The sequence below is a fragment of the Vicia villosa genome, unplaced genomic scaffold (assembly GCF_029867415.1).
Source record: "Vicia villosa cultivar HV-30 ecotype Madison, WI unplaced genomic scaffold, Vvil1.0 ctg.001623F_1_1, whole genome shotgun sequence".
NCBI lineage: Eukaryota > Viridiplantae > Streptophyta > Magnoliopsida > Fabales > Fabaceae > Vicia > Vicia villosa.
The window spans coordinates 224275-243227 of record NW_026705676.1 but is presented as its reverse complement, the minus strand read 5'-3'; the positions used below and the strand labels follow the sequence as shown (position 1 = coordinate 243227).

Genomic DNA, 18953 nt, shown 5'->3' with positions numbered 1-18953 from the left:
CGGTGGTCAAGTTATGGCGTCTGTGTCGTCATGATCCTCTTCTTCTTCCTATTCACCTCTATTTTCTCCCTCTTCTTGTTCCTCTTCCTCTTAAGACACATCAGTACCACCACTCGCCTCATCCCCTAATTTTTGGATAAAATTGTATGTCCATGTGCTGCTTTTGGTAATAGCAAGGCCAAGGGTACAACCCCGACTCAAACTTTTAGAAATAAAACTAGATAGAATTCAGCAAAGAGAATAAATAAGGAGAGAGAAAGGATCTTCATGTCTAATATCAAAATCAATGGTTAAATACATGAAAGACATAATAGGAGATAAAGTTGAGAACTATCTTAACTTCTCAATTTCCATAATATATGAGACAAATAGTTCAACGACACTAAATGTAATAATGTAAAGTATTTCATATATATGACATGGATCATTAACATTCCCTCAATTTCTATGCACACAATTTCATGCCTTATTGTATTTTTAATTAAATTAAACATGAAACATCAATATAATCAAACTCATATTAAAAAATCTTTAAATTTACTATTAATATTTATTTTCTTACCGAAATATACTCACATTATACTTACAGAAGCAGAAACAGTTTATCCAATGACAACATCAAAACAAGATCATTGATGTGACAACAATCCATTCAATTTGAACTAAAGCACATAGAATTGACAACATTAACCTAGGAAGATGAAAGCATATCCCATATCATTAAAAAGAAAATCAGTTTAAATCCTATTTTTGTTTCCATAACATATTATAGCAAGATGTATGAAATGAATTATATCAGGTGATTATATAACGCAATATAACTGCGTTATGGAAACAGAAACAAAATATAAATTGAATTTATTTTCATTGGCATGAACCATGCTTTCATCAGCATGGACTATGTTGTCAATGTTGTGGGCTATCCTCCAATTTGGATGGATTGTTGGCCCATCAACGATCATTATTTTTCCAATTTTTACTTATTACACTTCTCACTTCCTAAGAGACACATTTAAATAAATGTTGTCAGGGAACTTCTTAGAGGCTTAAAGTTAAGGTTCTAAAATTTTTAATTATGTTAATAGTTTCGGTGAGGCCATTAAATCAACTAAAACTACTTCTATAAGCATCACTATAGTTTCTTAGTAACATATTATTTATTTAAAAATTTATTGATTTGTTAGTATGAGTTATATGTTTTATTTTAATAAGCAATGGGATTAAGAAAGGAGTTTTAGGGATATTTCAACCGAAAACAAAGCGGAAAGCTTCTACTACTCAAAATAAGTGAGAGGTGGAATATTTCAGACATAAAAGTGACAATTATCTACTAAATTGTAATAAGATTGAAGCCGCGACAAAGAATAAAAAACAACCTCCGACATACATTTGGTAAAACTAAACGTCTCATTCTTAAAAATGAACGCGTTACGTCTAATTGTAAAAAATGAGTTATATGTTAATTGATGTTTTTTGTGTTTAATTTAATTAGCAAGGAAATTAAAATTTGTAATTGTTTACTGAGAAGTGGAGAAAATGTAAATGATCCATGTCATATCAATGATATATCTTATACTATCTTATTTGGTGTGGTGGAAATGTTTCTCTCCCGAATTCTTGAATTTGGTAAGCTATTGTGGTTCTCAACATTAACTGCTAGTATGTCATTCACATACTCAACCATTGATTTTGCTATTAGACCGAAAGAGATCCTCTTCCTTCTTATTTATTTATTCTAGACACAACTCCTACTCTAACTCTTTTGTGATTATAGTAATGTTTACTGTAACTTCATTTTCTTACAATAAAATTCTATAACAAGTGCTCAAATTAAAAAACGTGAGAAATGGCTTTTTATTAATTTAGTCAATAAATTCTTTTTGTCTAATTGTTAATCTCTCATATCCAATGGTTATCCTACGTTGAGTTGAGATAATATAATAAGATCATATATTAACGAAATTTGTTAATGCTATAAAAAAAAATTGTTTGTAAAATTCAAAATGGTATAAGCACTTATATTATTGTTTGAGAAATGTCTAGAAAAATAATATTAATTTTGGATTTATTAATAGAGTAAACAATTTAAACACTCACGATTCAATAAAAGAGTATATCTCATTTTAACATTGTATACTTGATCTAAATGTTTTTCACTACGCCAAATTTAATCTTTAACAGCACCCCTACTAAAGCGCTTCTAGTAAAAAGCGCTCTTATAGGTTGCACTAAAAACAAAATAAAAAAACACGCTAAAAAAGCGCTCTTAAAGGGGGGGGGTATGAGAGCGCTTCTGAAAAGCGCTGTGGTAGGGGGGGTGTATGAGAGCGCTTTTGAAAAGCGCTTTGGTAAGGGGGGGGTATGAGAGCGCTTTTGAAAAGCGCTTTGGTAAGGGGGGGGTATGAGAGCGCTTTTCAAAGTGCTGCTATAGGGGGGTTTAATGAGAGCGCTTTTTGCTAAAAAGCGCTGGTATAGACCAGGCTATGAGAGCGCTTTTCAGAAGCGCTTTAGTAGCCTTTATTAGTAAAAGTTAAAAACAAAAACACGCTTTCACTTTCTCACTTTCTCTCTTTCGTTTTCTTTTTATTTACTGTTTCTCAATTTCTCTGCAACCGAAAAACCCTCCGTCGTCGCCAGCCACAGCCACCATCGTTCGTCCCTCCGTCGCCAGCCACCACCGTTCGTCCCTCCGTCGCCAGCCACCACGAGCAACCTCCGCCGTTCTTCTTCCTTTCAGATCCAAAACACACGAGTTTATGGTGAGTTGAGGTTCGTGTTGTTGCTGAGTTCGGTTTCGATTCTGAATCTACAAACCAAAACCGGGTGAGACCTTTCTGAGTTTATTTCTTATTCTCTCTTCCTCTCTCAAATTTCTGAAGGGTTTGTTTGATTAGGAAAGTGATGAACAAATGTTTGGGTTTGATGAATGTTTGTCTGGTTATGTTTGATGATGATTTGTGAATGGTTTTGTTTCTGATGAATGGTTTGCGTGTATGAGAAAGATGAACAATTAGGGTTTTGGTTAGTGTTTGCGGCTGTGTATTGTGATTGTTGTTGGATGAATATGAACAATGTATTTACAGTTTCTGGAGAGGTTTTTCGAAGATGATGAACAGAATTTTTTTTAGGGTTTTTGGTTGTTGGCTCTACGGCTCTACGGCTGATTTTTTTTAGGGTTTCTGGTTGTTGGCTCTACGGCTCTACGGCTGATTTTTTTTAGGGTTTTTGGTTGTTGGCTCAATTGACTTGTTCTTTTATCAAAAACTATTTTTATGTGCATGTGGTTGTTAATTGATTTCTTATAAATTGGTTTCTGTTCTGGTATAGCACTATTTTTATTAACTATTTTGTCTTTTGTTCGGAGATGAGGAAATTTTTGAGAATGTGAATGTTGTGTAAATAATCACGTTTTTCTATTGTAGGTTGAGCTTCAAACAGTGGATGGACTGGTAAAGGATAGAACACAATGTGCCCCTGCCGATTATGTTCCACAGAATAAGAATCAAGTAATGTACCCCGAAGCTAAGTCTTCTGTGGCAGGATCGTTCGGGGTACAGTTATTTGATTCATATTCTGTGACACAATACAACATAGCTCAGGTGACTACTGGTTCTCCACTAAAGCATCAATACAACATAGCTCCAGATAATACAGGAAGCGTACATTGGCTGCATAAGAACTCGGAAGTTGTTTCCCATTTAGTTGTTTTGGTTTAGAAATATGTGAATTGGTTTAGTTGTTTTGGTTTATAAATATGTATATATGTATTTTGATTTACATTAATGGTATATAATATAATACTTTTTTGTATATAATCGATATCGATTATAATGGTATATATCGATTTGAAATGATAAATTATAGGTTCATGAAAAAATACTGCCAAAAAATAGTAAATTACAGGTTCTAAAATATTGCTGCCAAAAGTGCAGGTTTAGAAATAATAAAAAGCATAAAAAAAAAAAAAAAAAAACGCAACATACGAAGGCGCTTTTGAAAAAAGCGCTCTTATAGGGGTGCCTACCAGAGCGCTTTTTCTTGAAAAGCGCTCTTAAAGGGGGGCCTACAAGAGCGCTTTTTCCAGAAAAGCGCTCTTATAGGGGGGGTCTACGAGAGCGCTTTCAGAAGCGCTTTTGTTACCTACGCCAGCGCTGGCTTTCACAGCGCTTTTAAGCGCTTTTAAAGCCCAAAAAAAGCGCTTTTAAAGCCCCGGCGTGTTGTAGTGTTTTTAGTAAACAAGATAATATATAAACCAGTGAACTAAAGGTTCACCAACCTGTTTACAAAAGGGGGGCCTTAGCCAGAACAAGAAAATACAAACCAATTGACATTATGATAAGAACCGTATCGGATCTTTGACAAAATCATAATAAGAAAAATTGGAATGAGTATTTTCTCCGCAAAAAGACCATCTCCACACTAAAGCTTTGATGTTCCAAACAACATCGTCAAAATTTCAAATCTCCTCCCTAAAACAAACCCCATTCCTACTTAACCATAAAGCCCAAGAAGTTGCCAACCATATAATATCTACCTTCCTATCCAAAACTTTCTTAGATATACAAAAGGAATGCCATTTCATAAAACTTGAAAGACACTCTTCCTCAACTATCCCCTCTTTACCTATCCACACCGCTATGTCCCTCAAAATATTCTTTACACAAGAACAAGAAAAGAAAGAGTGATCCCGATTCTCCGGATCAATCTCACAAAAAGAGCACAAGGAAGCATCAAAAGCTAACGGAATACCTCGAACACCAAGAAATCAAGTTAAAGGATAAAATTAAAGATAGTGGTGACATACTTTTTGATCACTTGAATGTCTTTGACATATTTCGAATGATTGACATGTCACATAGTCTTTAAATGTTTAGTTGACATTTGTTTCTTCAGCATATTTTCAGTCTCCTCCACTCTTTTTTACAACTCTTTTTCAATGGTCCTCGCCTACTATACCAAAGTCTCCTTCAAAATATAGCAAACCAGAAATTATAACTTTGGAGCTTTTTTTTATAGGAACAAAGTAATTATCATATATGTTAGTTAAACCAACAACAATTATTCATTATGTAGCATTTTTTGACATTGAAAGATACTTGCATAAACAAACAATAGAATATAAATATTCTATGGTATGGTAACATGGCGGTGCTATGTTTTGAAAACAAAAAAGATAAAAAAGAAAAATAGTACTCTCAAGCATCGAAAATCTACTGTGATGCATTTTATATAGCTGTATGGCTATTTTAAGAATAGTAACAGAAAAATATAAAAATGTTATATATATCATATCAAAGAGGATAACAAGGTTGAAAATATACCATTGAATTGAGTTCTCAAAACTCACTTAGACCAACATAGGTTTTTTTTCACATCAACAATCACATCCAGTGATTCAAGCTTCTGCAAATGTATTATGGGCCAGTTATAATCTTGGAATCAATTTACAGCATCCCTGAACTGAAGCCTCTGCAAATGTATCCAGCGTTGGAATCATCATTATAACTGCTTTATCTAGTGAATAAAAAGTGATTGTGAGAAAATAGATTGAATATACAATTGTACAATTCATGTATTTTGGAATTCAAGCTTTCACTGTTCTTCTGCAAATGTACAATTAACGGATTGAGTAATTAACTTTGGTTGAGAGAGAAGCTGGGTTTTCTTGTGGGCGAGAGCGAGAACATGGCCACCTAAAATTTATAAGATAAGATAATGCATGACACAAAAAGGTTCAATAAACCAATACTAATGAAAATGGCCACCTAAAATTTATTTACAAAACAAAACACAAGACACCTAAATTGAACGACTTATTAGTTTGAGTTTGTTATTTTAGGCAGAAGAGTGTGTAATTATAGAATGTGTTTTCTAGGATAGTTTGAGATTAAAATGCAGCGGAATATGATCATATTGATCATTTCTAGAAAAGTTTGAACAAGAATGCTTGTCATAAGATGGTGAGCTAATTTATATGGCACAAATGTTATCGTATGGTTGCATGACTTGATAAGCTTAATCCCCAAAATGATGAAAAATATATATGTAGAAGGATCCTATAAAGATAATCTACAAAAATTAATACCAAAAACACTCATTAAAAATTTAAATATTCCTTTCCTGTTATATTGAATCATTGACCTGGACATCGCAGTGTCTTTCGTGTTATAAAAAAACTTTAACACTTATAGAAAACAGACACACATTTAACAATAATGATGTCCCAACAAAAACTCCAATTTTAAGAAACTTTGACATGTTCATTTACTAAATACAAAATGATAAATATCTCCATGTTCCTTTTGTCTATGGCATTGTAAACTAGGATACAATGAAACAAAGTAAATAAAGATTCACATTGACGATAGTCAAGTTATGGCAACAATCTAGCTAGTCATCATGCTTTTCTTCTTCACCATTTTTCATCAAATTCTTCTTCATATTCATCTCTACTTCCTTCCTCTTCTTGTTCCTTTTCCTCTTTAGCCTAATCATTAATTCCACTCGCGTCACCCCTTAATTTTATTTGATAAAATGGTATGTTCATATGCTACTTTTGGCAATAGCAAAGCCATGGGTACAACCCCTACTCATACTTTTAGAAATAAAATTAGAGAGAATTCAATAAAGAGAATAAATAAATAACGAGAGAAATGATCTCCATGTCTAATACCAAAACGAATGGTTGAGTACTTAAAGGACATAATAGTCAAAAAAATGTGAGAACCACCGTAACTTATCAATTTCAAGAATATGTGAGAGCAATATTTCAACCACACCAAATGTAATCATAAAAAGTATTTTACAGATATGTCATGAAACAATTGCATTATTTAATTGTATTTGTAATTAAGTTAAACATAAAACATCAATAACATAAAACTCATATTAACAAATCTTTAAATTTTTTATTAAATTTTTTTATTATTTAATTATACGCACATTATACTTATGGAAACATAAATAGTTTATCCAATGGCATCATCGAAGCAATTAATAAATTTAAAAAAATAAATAAAAACCTTCACCTTTGAGCCACCAAATATTCTTTGTCAACATTGGTGTAAAGTGTAATTTTGTTTCTCACTAAGATAACAAATGAACAGAATATGTGAAGTGTAAAAAGTAACAGTTGAAAAAGGAAAGATTATTTATGTGCCAACAATCCATCCAAGTTAGGCTAAAATTCATAGATTTACAACATAACCTAGGAAGATAAAAGCATATCCCATACCATTAAAAATAAGAAGATTATATAACCGCGTTATGGAAACAAAAACATAATATAAACTGATTTTATTTTAATTGGGATGGGCTATGCTTTTATTAGAATGGACTATGTTGTTAATGTTATGGGCTATCCCCCAACTAGGATGGATTTTTGGCCCATAAACAAGCATTCCTTTTCAATTATTACTTATTATACTTCCCATCTTCTCTTCATTAATTGCTATAATGAGAAACATAATTAAATTTATGTTGTCAGGGAACATCTTGGAATCTTGGAGCTTTAAGTTTAGGTTCTAAAATTTTTTAAATATGTTAATCATTTCGGTGCGACCATTGAATCAACTATAACTTCTATAAAAAATATAGTACTCTCAACTTCTCATAAAAACTCAACATATTCTCAATGCCCAATCAAATAAAACTTTAATAACTTATAAATAAAATCACAATTTAGCCATTACTCACCAATAATAAACACAACAATAAGTTGTCAACAGAACCTTAAATAACTCAAAGTCAGCTCATTCGCTAAAGAAGTCAAAATTTTCAACTCAAGATCAACTCAAAAGTTAACTAATTTATTTTAATCTAATTAACTAAAAACACAGTGTGAGTATTATAACATTCAAAATAGTAATTCTTATTCATCCCTTTCATATAATTTAATTAACAAATAAATCTAGAAGAAGAATGTCATTTCAAAAGCTGAAACAAAACCAAATTTAACATGAGAGCTACAACATTAACTGGAATTATAATATATAATATAGAAAATAATAATAAAGAAAACAAAACCACTTATAAAAAATTGTTCAATGTTTGGGCTTAAATTTCTACTTATAAACTAATAAGAACCGACATCTCATATCAATTAGTAATAACCATTATAATTCCAAAATTTAAAAATTTATATTTATTAACCTACTATTTGCACTGACATAAACTTGTAACAGTATAATATTTATTTAGATAATGGACAAACATATTAATAAACATGAACTTGAAATCATGTGTCAGGAAACTGAAATCCTAGAGCTGCACGATGAATTCATGTGTCAAGCGTCCAAAATATCCAAAACAATTTCATTAAATCGGGAATGATATGAGCATTTCTCAAATATAGAGTGATACATTTTAAATAGATGAAGGGCCATTTTAAGAATAGTAACAGAAATATTCAAAGACAGATAACAAGGTTGAAAATATACCATTGAATTGAGTTCTCAAAACACACTTAGAGCAACATATGTTTCTTTCACATCAATAATCACATCCCCGCCCCCATGACAGTTCAGTATTATGGACCAGTTATCATCTTGGAATCCATTTAAAGCATCATTGCAAATGTATCCAGCGATTGAATCATCATTGTGAAAAACTCGATTGAATATCCAATTATGCAATAGAACAAGCGATTCAAGATTTCACCGTTTTTATAGTGATGGTCATAATCAACTGATTAAGTAATTAACTTTGGTTGAGAGAGAAGCTACGGTTTCTTGTGGGCAAGAGCGAGTTGGGGGTGATGGAACGAGTTTCTAGGGCGTGGAGAACGAGTTTTAATATTAAATATTTACGTTTTGTAATGTTTTTTTTTTATTGAGTAAAATTAAGTTTTGGTTTTTGACTGAAATTTTTGTTATATGATAGTAAAAAATATTAACACCCTTTTTTTTTGTATACAAGTAGGTTAGAGTCTAAAAAAAACTATAAATGAAAAATTAATAACTCTATTATGACTAATCACAATAAAATCATATTAAGAATATAAATCATAACCTATCATTTAAATCATAACTTTTGAGGATCCTCTTCATGATAGATCTTAACTTTTTTACTCTTATGGAACGATTTCAAGGGAGAGGAACAACAATTAATACTATTAATATTTAGTAATAATAGGAAAAAATTTCTGTAAAAAAAATAAAATAATAAGAATAACTTTTTCTACGTAGTAAAATTAAGTTTTGTTTTTTTAATGGAATTTTTGTTGAATGAAAGTACAGAATATTCACATCCTTTTTTTTTATACAAGCAGGTTAAACTCCAAAAAAAGACAGTAAATTAAAAGTTAATAACTCGAAGGTGTCCATCTGAGTTGGTGTCTTGCACTTTGTTTCTTGGTGTCCTTATGATACAAGCTTAAACTCATGATAATTTCTCACTTTCAGCCTTATCTCTTTAGCAAAGTTGACTAGAAAAATATAATCCTCCACATGCTCTCTTAGATTCCTCCAATACCTAATAGTTTGTCAATTTCTATGGTCTATCTTATTTAAGTTATTTATATAAACTGAAATCAACCTAGTCCTCTAAATTAAGATTAAAAAATAGGTCATAATAGTTATCTTTCACAAGTGTAATTCAAACCTATCTAGCAAAATTGCAATCTCGCAGGGCGTGAATTATGGTTAGTGGTGTGTTGGAGTATTTGGAACACCCGTAACGCGATCATCTTCAAGCAAGAAACCTTCTCTTGGTCGGATTTAAGGTGGAACATTATGATTTCAGCTTGGAAGTGGCTCTCGGTGGAGGATATTACTCATACCAATTGCAATTTCTACAACTTTTGCAAAGATCCTTTGCTTCATCTAGTCTAAAAGTTCAATTGGTTTTGTAATTTTCTTTAGCCTTTCCCTTTTGTATCAGGGTTTGAGTACCCCTAGTACTCATTATTAATTCAACCTTGCTTAAAAAAAAAAAAAAAAAAACTACACAATCACAATTTGTATAGTATGGCTCTTTTAGATTCAATTGGTATAACATTTTATTGGTTTTTACCTTGTTATATTGCACCATCCAGATATACATTCTAATTCTTTCTATTACTTTTATTTTGCATATTATACTCATTACTCACAAGTTAAATACTATTATTAGAGTTTCTAATTTTTCAAAAGTACAACATATCGTAAACTTGCCATTGCTTATGCCTCTCCAGAGACACACTTTAGCACCTATATTAGACCTTGGAGGATGAATTTCTGTGAATTTTTTCTATCATTTCATATGGGAGGAACCTTCTAAGTCAAATTAGGGTTCGATTTCTATTTATTACCAATCATTTGTAATGCATGCTAACACTATTACAGAAAAGACATTTAATAACGGTTGAGAAAGATATATAATCACGCAGGACCATGCGTTGTTATGTACTGTATCGTAGTATATGCGGCATTTTCAATCACAATCCAGTGACCGTCGTAGAAAACAGAAAGCCCGCGCTCTTTAACAACGTCTATTCCTAATAACAGTTGTGATATTATATGTGAATAAATGTCAAACGTTTCATACGAGAATCAGCACTACATCATTTTTAAATTGTTATCAAAACTTATATTATGACTACACAATAAATTTGAACAGCTCAAGGTATGCAATCTTTCCAACTTTCAAAGAGAGTAGAAAGCGTATAAAATTAAAGAAACAATTAAAGAAACAATAATTAATGAGCATCTTTGGTTTTTAAACTTCCAAGAGAAGAAGATGAAGAATCAGAAGGAACAATATAAAAGCGGATGAACCAAAACATAAAAGCAACTTCATTCAAAGGAATCAACATGTGTTATCCTACTGAAGCCAACAATATTGAGAATTCAAATATTACTGTAGAAGATGTTGTGGTACAAAACCAACATTAGCCTCAAGGTTCTTCACGGATATAAGAGGTAGATTTCTACAAATATTTCACTTTTAATTTAATCAACTCAAGGTATCAAATATGAATGGATGTGATGCACTTATTGTGTAAAATTTTTTACGCTAACCGTGCATATCAATTATCAATTAGTAATATCTTTTTCAATTGACCATATTTCATAATCCCTGATTGTTATATTGTTTAGAAATAATTATTTTAAGAACTCATTTTAAAATAGAATAAATTATATCAAATTTATTTATTATAATTTTAAAATAGTAATTTAATATTATTTTTAGAGATTTTAACCTAATTAGTTGTTAAATATTTATATACCATTTTGGACATAAATTTTAAACTAATAAAAAAGATTAAAATATTTTGTATCATTTAAAAAAAATTGTAATGGAAAATAAATAGTTAAATAATTACTTACATTCTTTTTCTATATCAGAAAGTAAATTATTTATAAAATATTTAAATATCATTCTAAACTATTAATTATTTATTTATTAGATGTTAAAAATTTAACCTAATAGTAACGAACAATAAATAGTTAAATAGGGAGAACTTAAGAAGAACTTGCTTATTCAAAAATCAAGACTTAAGTGGCTTAACGACGGAGATTCTAATAGTAAATTCTTCCATAGAGTTATGAAGGAGAGAAGGAGATGGAAACACTTAAGCTCAATCGTAACTAATAGGGGGGTCGTTAATTCGGTTAAAGAGGTGAAAGAGGCGGTGAAAGAGCATTTAAAGGTAAAGTTTGTTGAGCCTTGTACGGCCATACCAACATTAGATGGCTTGGCTTTTATATCTTTGAGTTTGGAAGATAGAAGTTCTTTGGAGGTTCCTTTTTCGGAAGAGGAAATTAAAGAAGCCGTGTGGAGTTCCGATCGTGATAAAAGCCCGGGACCGAACGTAATGTCTCTCCTATTTATTAAAAGATAATGGAATTTTATTAGTAAGGATGTTATAGCTTGCTTTAGGGACTTTTATGTTGGTGCGGTCTTGTCTAAATCCATTACGTCTTCCTTCCTTTCTCTTATTTCGAAGGTGTCTAATCTTTTAGGTTTAGACGATTATCGCCCTATATGCTTGGTGGGAAGTATCTATAAAATCATCTCTAAATGTTTGGCCAGTAGGATCAAGAAAGTTTTGGCGTCGGTTATCTCTAATAGTCAAAGCACTTTTGTGCCGGGTAGACAAATGATTGACTGTTGTTGTTAATGAATTGGTGGACTTTGCCACTAAGGAAGGAAAGGATTGTCTTCTTTTCAAAGTAGATTTCGAAAAGGCGTACGATAAAAGTTAGTAGGAACTTTTTGAGGTATATGTTAAGGAGAATGAGTTTCAGAGAGTTGTGGATGAGATTGATGGAGGCTTTTGTTTTCACGTGCAATATGTCGGTTGTGGTTAACAGTAGTCCAACCAAGGAATTTGGGGTGGAAAGGGGTTTTCTCCAAGGAGATCCCATCTCTCCTTTCCTCTTTGTTATAGTAACAGAAGGTTTGAAGAAATTATTCAACAAGGCGGTTGGAATTGGCATTTTCTTGGGGTGCAATGCTAAGGGCGGATGCTTCATATATGTTATTCAATTCACAGACGACACTTTATTAGCTGGAGATAGGATTTGGAACCATCTTTAGGATATTAACACGATCTTGAAGGGTTTTGAACTAGTCCTTAGTCTTGGAATAAACTTCCATAAAAGCAAGCTGATCGGGATTAACATTATTTCTCGCTTTTTTGATATTGTGACCTCTTTTCTTGGGTGTAAGTTGGAGAACAAAGAGTTCACTTTTCTTGGCATACCTATTGGTTCTAATCCTAGAAGAATAAACTTTTGGAGTCCTTTGTTGGATAAGCTTAGGAAGAGATTGTCTACTTCGTATGACAGATGGATTAGTATCGGTGGGAGATTAACTCTTACTAAGTCGGTGTTAAGTAGCTTGTCAATCTTTACTCTCTCTTTCTATAAAGCTCCCAAGAATTTCATTAAAGAGTATTCTAAAATTCAGAGTGATTTTTTATGGGGAGGAACGGAAAAGAAGAGGAAAACTCACTGGGTTAGTTAGAACGATGTGTCCCTTCTGGTCAATAAGGGAGGTATTGGATTGAGAAGAATGGAGGAGTTTAATATGGCTCTCTTAACCAAGTGGATGTGGCATATCTTAAATGACTCTAATTCTCTATGGTATCGTATTTTGAAGGCGCGATACGGAGATATCAAATTATTAGTGGCTAATGGAGGAGGAAATCTCAAGATTAATTTTTCGAAGTCGGTGTGGTGGATGGATGTTTCTTCGTTGGGTAATCATTTTTCAGAGGATTCTTTCGCGAAAAACTATGTCTCCCTTATTGGCAACGACTATTCCACATCCTTTTGGCATTCAGCTTGGTTGGATGGGGATCTCTTAAAGGTTGAATTGGAAGAGCTGTTTAATGTTTCATTTTTACAGGATTCATCTGTTGCAGCCTTGGGTGGTTGGTCGAACGGTAACTAGACTTGGAGTTGGTTCGGTATTTCGCTAGAAGCTAGGACAACATCTGTCATTGCTGAATGCGCACGGCTGAGGCTGCTGTTATCGGGTGCAGAACTGGAAAAGATTGGTCTAGATTGACCGATTTGGCTGATGTCCGGTGACAAATGCTTTTTCGTTGCCACGTGCTACAAGGGATATGTGCAGTAGACATATTCCTTTTGGTCAGGATGATCTTCATGCTAAGGCTATGTCGCACATTTTGAAGGTGGACGCTCCGTTAAAGGTTAGAATGTTTTCTTAGAGATGCTTTTTAAATCGTATTCCTTCTAAAGCTGCGCTGGTTAATCGAAATATTCTGTCCTCCACTACAAACTCTACTTGTGTGTTCTGCGAAATTTCATTTGAGACTTCCAGCCACTTTTTGTTGCATTACCACACGGTTCAGTTGGTTTTGAAGGATATGGCCGAATGGACAGACTTGGATAATCATTTGGCGAAGGATTTCAAAGAAAGCTTTTCGGTTTGGAGAACGTCTTGTATTCAAAAAAAGATGAAAAAGAGGAAAGTGGGAGTGTGTGGTTGGCGATTGTTTGAAGCGTGCAGCTTTGCAGGAATGGGATTATTTTCAACAACATATGTTGGAATGTTTCGGACATCGTTTGGAGTTATAAAGTTTTGATTTGGAGATGCTTTTTTATCGGGAAAATTATGCAAACCATATGCAACTTCTACGAATTTAGCAAAAATCCGTTGCTTTACTTATGTTAGGCTTATTTAGTCGTATAATTTTCTTTTTCGGAACTGCTTCCATCTGTCTTGTATTTGTATCTGTTTTGTGAGCTTTAGCTCTTATTAATAGCATCTCGCCTTTGGGAAAAAAAAAGGTTAAATAATTACCTACATTCTTTTTCTCTATTAAGAAATAAATTATTTATAACATATTTAAAATATCAATTGTAACCAATTAGTTATTTATTTATTAGATGCTAAAATAAATGAAAAAGGGAAAAGTAAAAGACTTTATAATGGATAGATAATTTAAGATTAAAAATAGTGTGGTATGTTATTCTTCTTTTATTTTTAAAACGTAAGGAAACATAAAGGCCCAAATAATTTGTCTAGATCTAGAAAATAAACATATATTTTATAACATATATTTGAATAAAAATAACTTGGAGTCTAAAATATCTCTCTCCTATTTAATTCATCACTTAAGTTTTAGATATTAAATAATTGAATAGAAAAATATTAAAAAAAACTTCTTTCATATTAATAAGTAATAAATAAAATATTAAAATATCCACGAGTATTAAACTATTTACAAAGAAGAAAGACAATAACATTATATAACAATTTTTTTTTTTAGAAAGCAAGAGATATCATTGATGCGAGAACAAAGGGTTCTCGAAGCCTTTACAAAGCGGACCGAAAGCGCCGACAAAAAAGAGAAAAATTACAAACCAAATACAATTACGAGAGGAAGTGCATAGGATCCATACAAAACTCGTAAAAAGAGTAATTGGGATGAGTAATTTTCCCATAAAACGACCACTTCCACACCAAAATCTTAATTTCCCAAACAATATTGTTAACACTCCAAGGCTCCTTACTAAAGCACCATCCATTCCTAACCGACCACAAAATCCAAGTTGTAGCCATCCAAACCACATTCAATTTTCTTCTCTTAACTTTCTTCCTATAAAAATAAGAGTGCCATTCCATAAAAGACGATAAACACTCCTCCTCTATATTATCTTCTTTTCCTACCCAAAAAGCTATATCTCTCCAAATATACTTAACCACCCAACAATCAAAAAAATAGTGATTTCTACTTTCCATACCATAATCACAAAATGTACACTATAATTCATTCAAAGGAAAAGACATACCTCTCTTCTCCAAAAGATATTTCATAGGTAGCCTATTAAGAAGTAATCTCCACCCAAAAGCCTTTATTTTAAACGGCACTTCCATCTTCCACAAAATATCAAAAGCTTCCTCGTGCCTAATAGAAGGGCCAAACGGAATGCGTAATTTCTCATAGAAAGCATAACAAGAAGCTACCGAAAATTCCTTTTCCGGATTTCCCCTCCACACAACTTTATCTTTCCCCTCCTTCCAACCATCAAACTCCGCCAAACACCCCCTCAAAGACAAGATATTCGTAAAAAAATCGGTGTTCCCCTCGATATTTCTTGGAATCCCAAAGTCTCCCCATTGCCACAAACCATTAACCCATCCACCCATCGCGGCTACCGATACATTTTTAAGGTTGGAAGCAAGAAATAAATTCGGAAATACCTCTTTAAGAGCTTTATCATCCAACCACGGTGCTTCCCAAAACGGGGCATTAAATCCATCATGAACTATAAATCTACCATAAGCAACAATGGGATCTTCTAAAGAAAAAGAGATGATCTTTAAGATGTCCCTCCACCATAAAGAGCAAGAAGTAGAAACAATATTGTCTTTTCTAAACCCGTAAACCTTTGAAGAAAGATCACCATATCGGGCCTTTAAAACATTGTACCACAAAGAATCTTGCCCTTGAAGAATCCGCCATCTCCATTTGTTAAGAAGTGCCATATTGAACGCCGCCAAATCCTTCATCCCCAAACCTCCTTTTTGCAACGGGAGAGTAACATTTTCCCACTTAACCCAATGAATGCATTTCTTTTCTTCTACACCTCCCCAAAGAAATCTACTTTGCATGCTAGTAAATTTCCTTACTACCTTCGCCGGCATCTTCAAGAAAGACATAGTAAAAATACACAAAGAATTAAGCACGGATTTAAGAAGAGTAATTCTACCGCCCAAATTTAAAAAGCGATTCGTCCACCCCTCCAACCTATTCTTCATCTTTGCCAAAAGCGGGTTCCAAGTAGCTTCCTTCCTAGGATTGAAACCAATAGGGATACCGAGAAAATAAAAGCTACTATCTTCCAATCTACAAGAAAGGAAATGAGATACGGCTTCTAAAAAATGGGGGTTAGAATTGATACCAATCAACTTACTTTTATGATAATTAATACCAAGCCCCGACACCATCTCAAAAGCACTAAGCACCGCCCTTAACGCCCACGCTTGTTTCCAATTGCCATTCCCCACAATTAAAGTGTCGTCCGCAAATTGGAGAATATCCACCTTACAAGCCCCTTCAATTATGAAACTTTGAAATTCTCCCACTTCAATCGACTTTCTAATTAGCCCCGTAAGCCCTTCCATCACCATAACGAAGAGGAAAGGAGAAAGAGGGTCTCCTTGCCTCAAACCTCTATGAACTTTAAACTCCTTAGTAGGACTACCGTTAACTAGAACGGACATGTTACTAGAAAAAATCAAAAGTTCCATCCATTTCTTCCACTTTTCCCCAAAGCCCATTCTACTCATCATGTAACGAAGAAAGCTCCAACTAACCTTGTCATAAGCTTTTTCAAAATCCACTTTAAAAAGCATACAATTACTACCTTCTTTTCTAGCATAATCCACCACTTCGTTCGCCACAACCACACCATCTAACAATTGCCTACCGGGAACAAAAGCACTTTGATTGGGAGAAATGATAGAATTTAGAACAAGCTTCAATCTCCCCGCCAAAAGTTTAGCCACCACCTTGTACAAACAACCAACCAAGCAAATTGGTCTATAATCATCTAAGCCAATCGGATTCTTTTTCTTCGGAATAAGCGTCAAAAAAGAGGAAGTGATGGCTTTAGCAATGGAACCGCCTTCAAAGAAATAATTGAAAAAGAGAATAAAATCTTCTTTGATGATATGCCAACAATTCTTCAAAAAAAGAAAGGAATACCCATCCGGACCCGGGCTTTTATTCCCGCCACACTCTCCAACCGCAATCTTTATCTCCTCCTCGGTGAAATGTTTCTCAAGCCCCTCCGCCTCCTCGGAATTGAGAGTTTTAAAATCAATACCATCCAATAAAGGTCTCACTAATTCCGGTTCTAAAAACTTATTCCCAAAATGATTAAACACCTCCTCCCTAACCTCCTCCACCGATTCCGCTAAACCATTAGAAGAAAGAATAGGACCTAAGTGATTGATTCTTCTTCTTTGTTTCGTCACTTTATGGAAAAAATTAGAATTTGCATCGCCATCTTTAAGCCACGATAATCTAGATTTTTGAAGAAGCATATTTTCTTTTATCCTCAAATTCCTCCAAAATCTATTCGACGCTTCCTTCCTACTAACCTAGATATTATCAAATGAAACTTGAGAATTAGGATCTAACCTTTCGTCATTGAGATTTATTTCACGAACTCCTTCTTCAATTTCCAAGTCTATCCTCCCGAAAACCTCTCTACTCCACTTCTTAAGTTTGTCTTTTAAAAGCCTAAGCTTTTCCTTTAGAATAAAGTCTCCTCTTCCTTCCACCTTTAAATTTTTCCATTCTATTTCAACAAAAGGAATGAAAGAATCATGAGATAACCATTCATTGTTGAATTTGAATGGTTTAGGACCCCAATTTTGATGGTCCACCATTATCCAAATAGGACAATTATCCGAAACATCCCTATCTCCAATCAATTGACCGGTCACATGCCATCTATTCACCACCACACTTGATAAAAGGAAACGATCTATTCTACTTTTAGATTTCCCATCTCCGCTAAACCAAGAGAATTTTTTTCCTTTACAAGGCACATCCACCAATTCACTCTTGGAAATAAATTCCGAGAATAAATCCGCTTCTTTCCTATTGCACATTGCCCTCCTTCCCCGTCGCTCACCACAATTCTTGATAGCGTTGAAATCTCCTCCCATTATCCACTCACCATCCACAAAATTCTTCTTCAAATGTAACAACTCCTCCCACAATAATTTCTTTTTGATAAAGTCACACGAAGAATAAACATTCACCACGTAATAAAGATAGTCGTTCCATTTGATTTTTATACCCAAAAATCCCTCACCTTTAAAACTATTCAAAATTGTCAAAGAATCGTTCTTCCACAAGGTAATCAAACCACCCGATCTACCTCTCGAATTCGAGTAAGAGAAGCCAATATTCGAGGATCTCCAAAAGCTACTAGCAATGCTCTCACACATATTAGTCACCTTTGTTTCTTGAATAAAAAAAATGTCCGCCTTACTACTATTGATGATAGAACTAATTCTCCTCCTTTTGAGTGCATTCACTCCCCCTCTAATATTTAAAGATCCGATAATCATTGATCAACCTTGTGTATCACCTTCCCTCCTTCCTTACACACTACTTTGTTTTGCCCCACCACCTCCACCACACCTAAAGCAATAAAAGCCGCCTTTAGTTTTTCCTCCACGTCACGGTTCACAAAATCCCATTGCCTCCCATTATTCCTCTGAATATCGGATTCTTCCGGGTGTACCCCATAAAAATCCTTCGACCCCTCACTATTCAAACTACTGCCCATCATCTTATTATGAACAAGGATATTTTCAATAATATTTTTAGTGTCCTTACTACCAGCCACCCCCATCTTTCTAACAGTCCCAGCTTTAAAACGATTATTAACTCCTAAAGAACCACCACCATTGCCACTGTATAATTCAGCCAGCTGTTTGGATTTAACCCTCTTCCCGCCGCTTCTCCCCCCACAAGC

At 33.6% G+C, this 18953-nt stretch overlaps 1 protein-coding gene across 1 annotated transcript; it reads right to left on the bottom strand.

The window, feature by feature from the left end:
- Positions 1-17562: 17562 nt before the first annotated feature.
- Positions 17563-18420, bottom strand: LOC131636055 (uncharacterized). Its single transcript, XM_058906698.1, has one exon. It carries the CDS (start codon positions 18418-18420, stop codon positions 17563-17565), a length of 858 nt encoding a protein of 285 aa, XP_058762681.1.
- Positions 18421-18953: the final 533 nt, after the last annotated feature.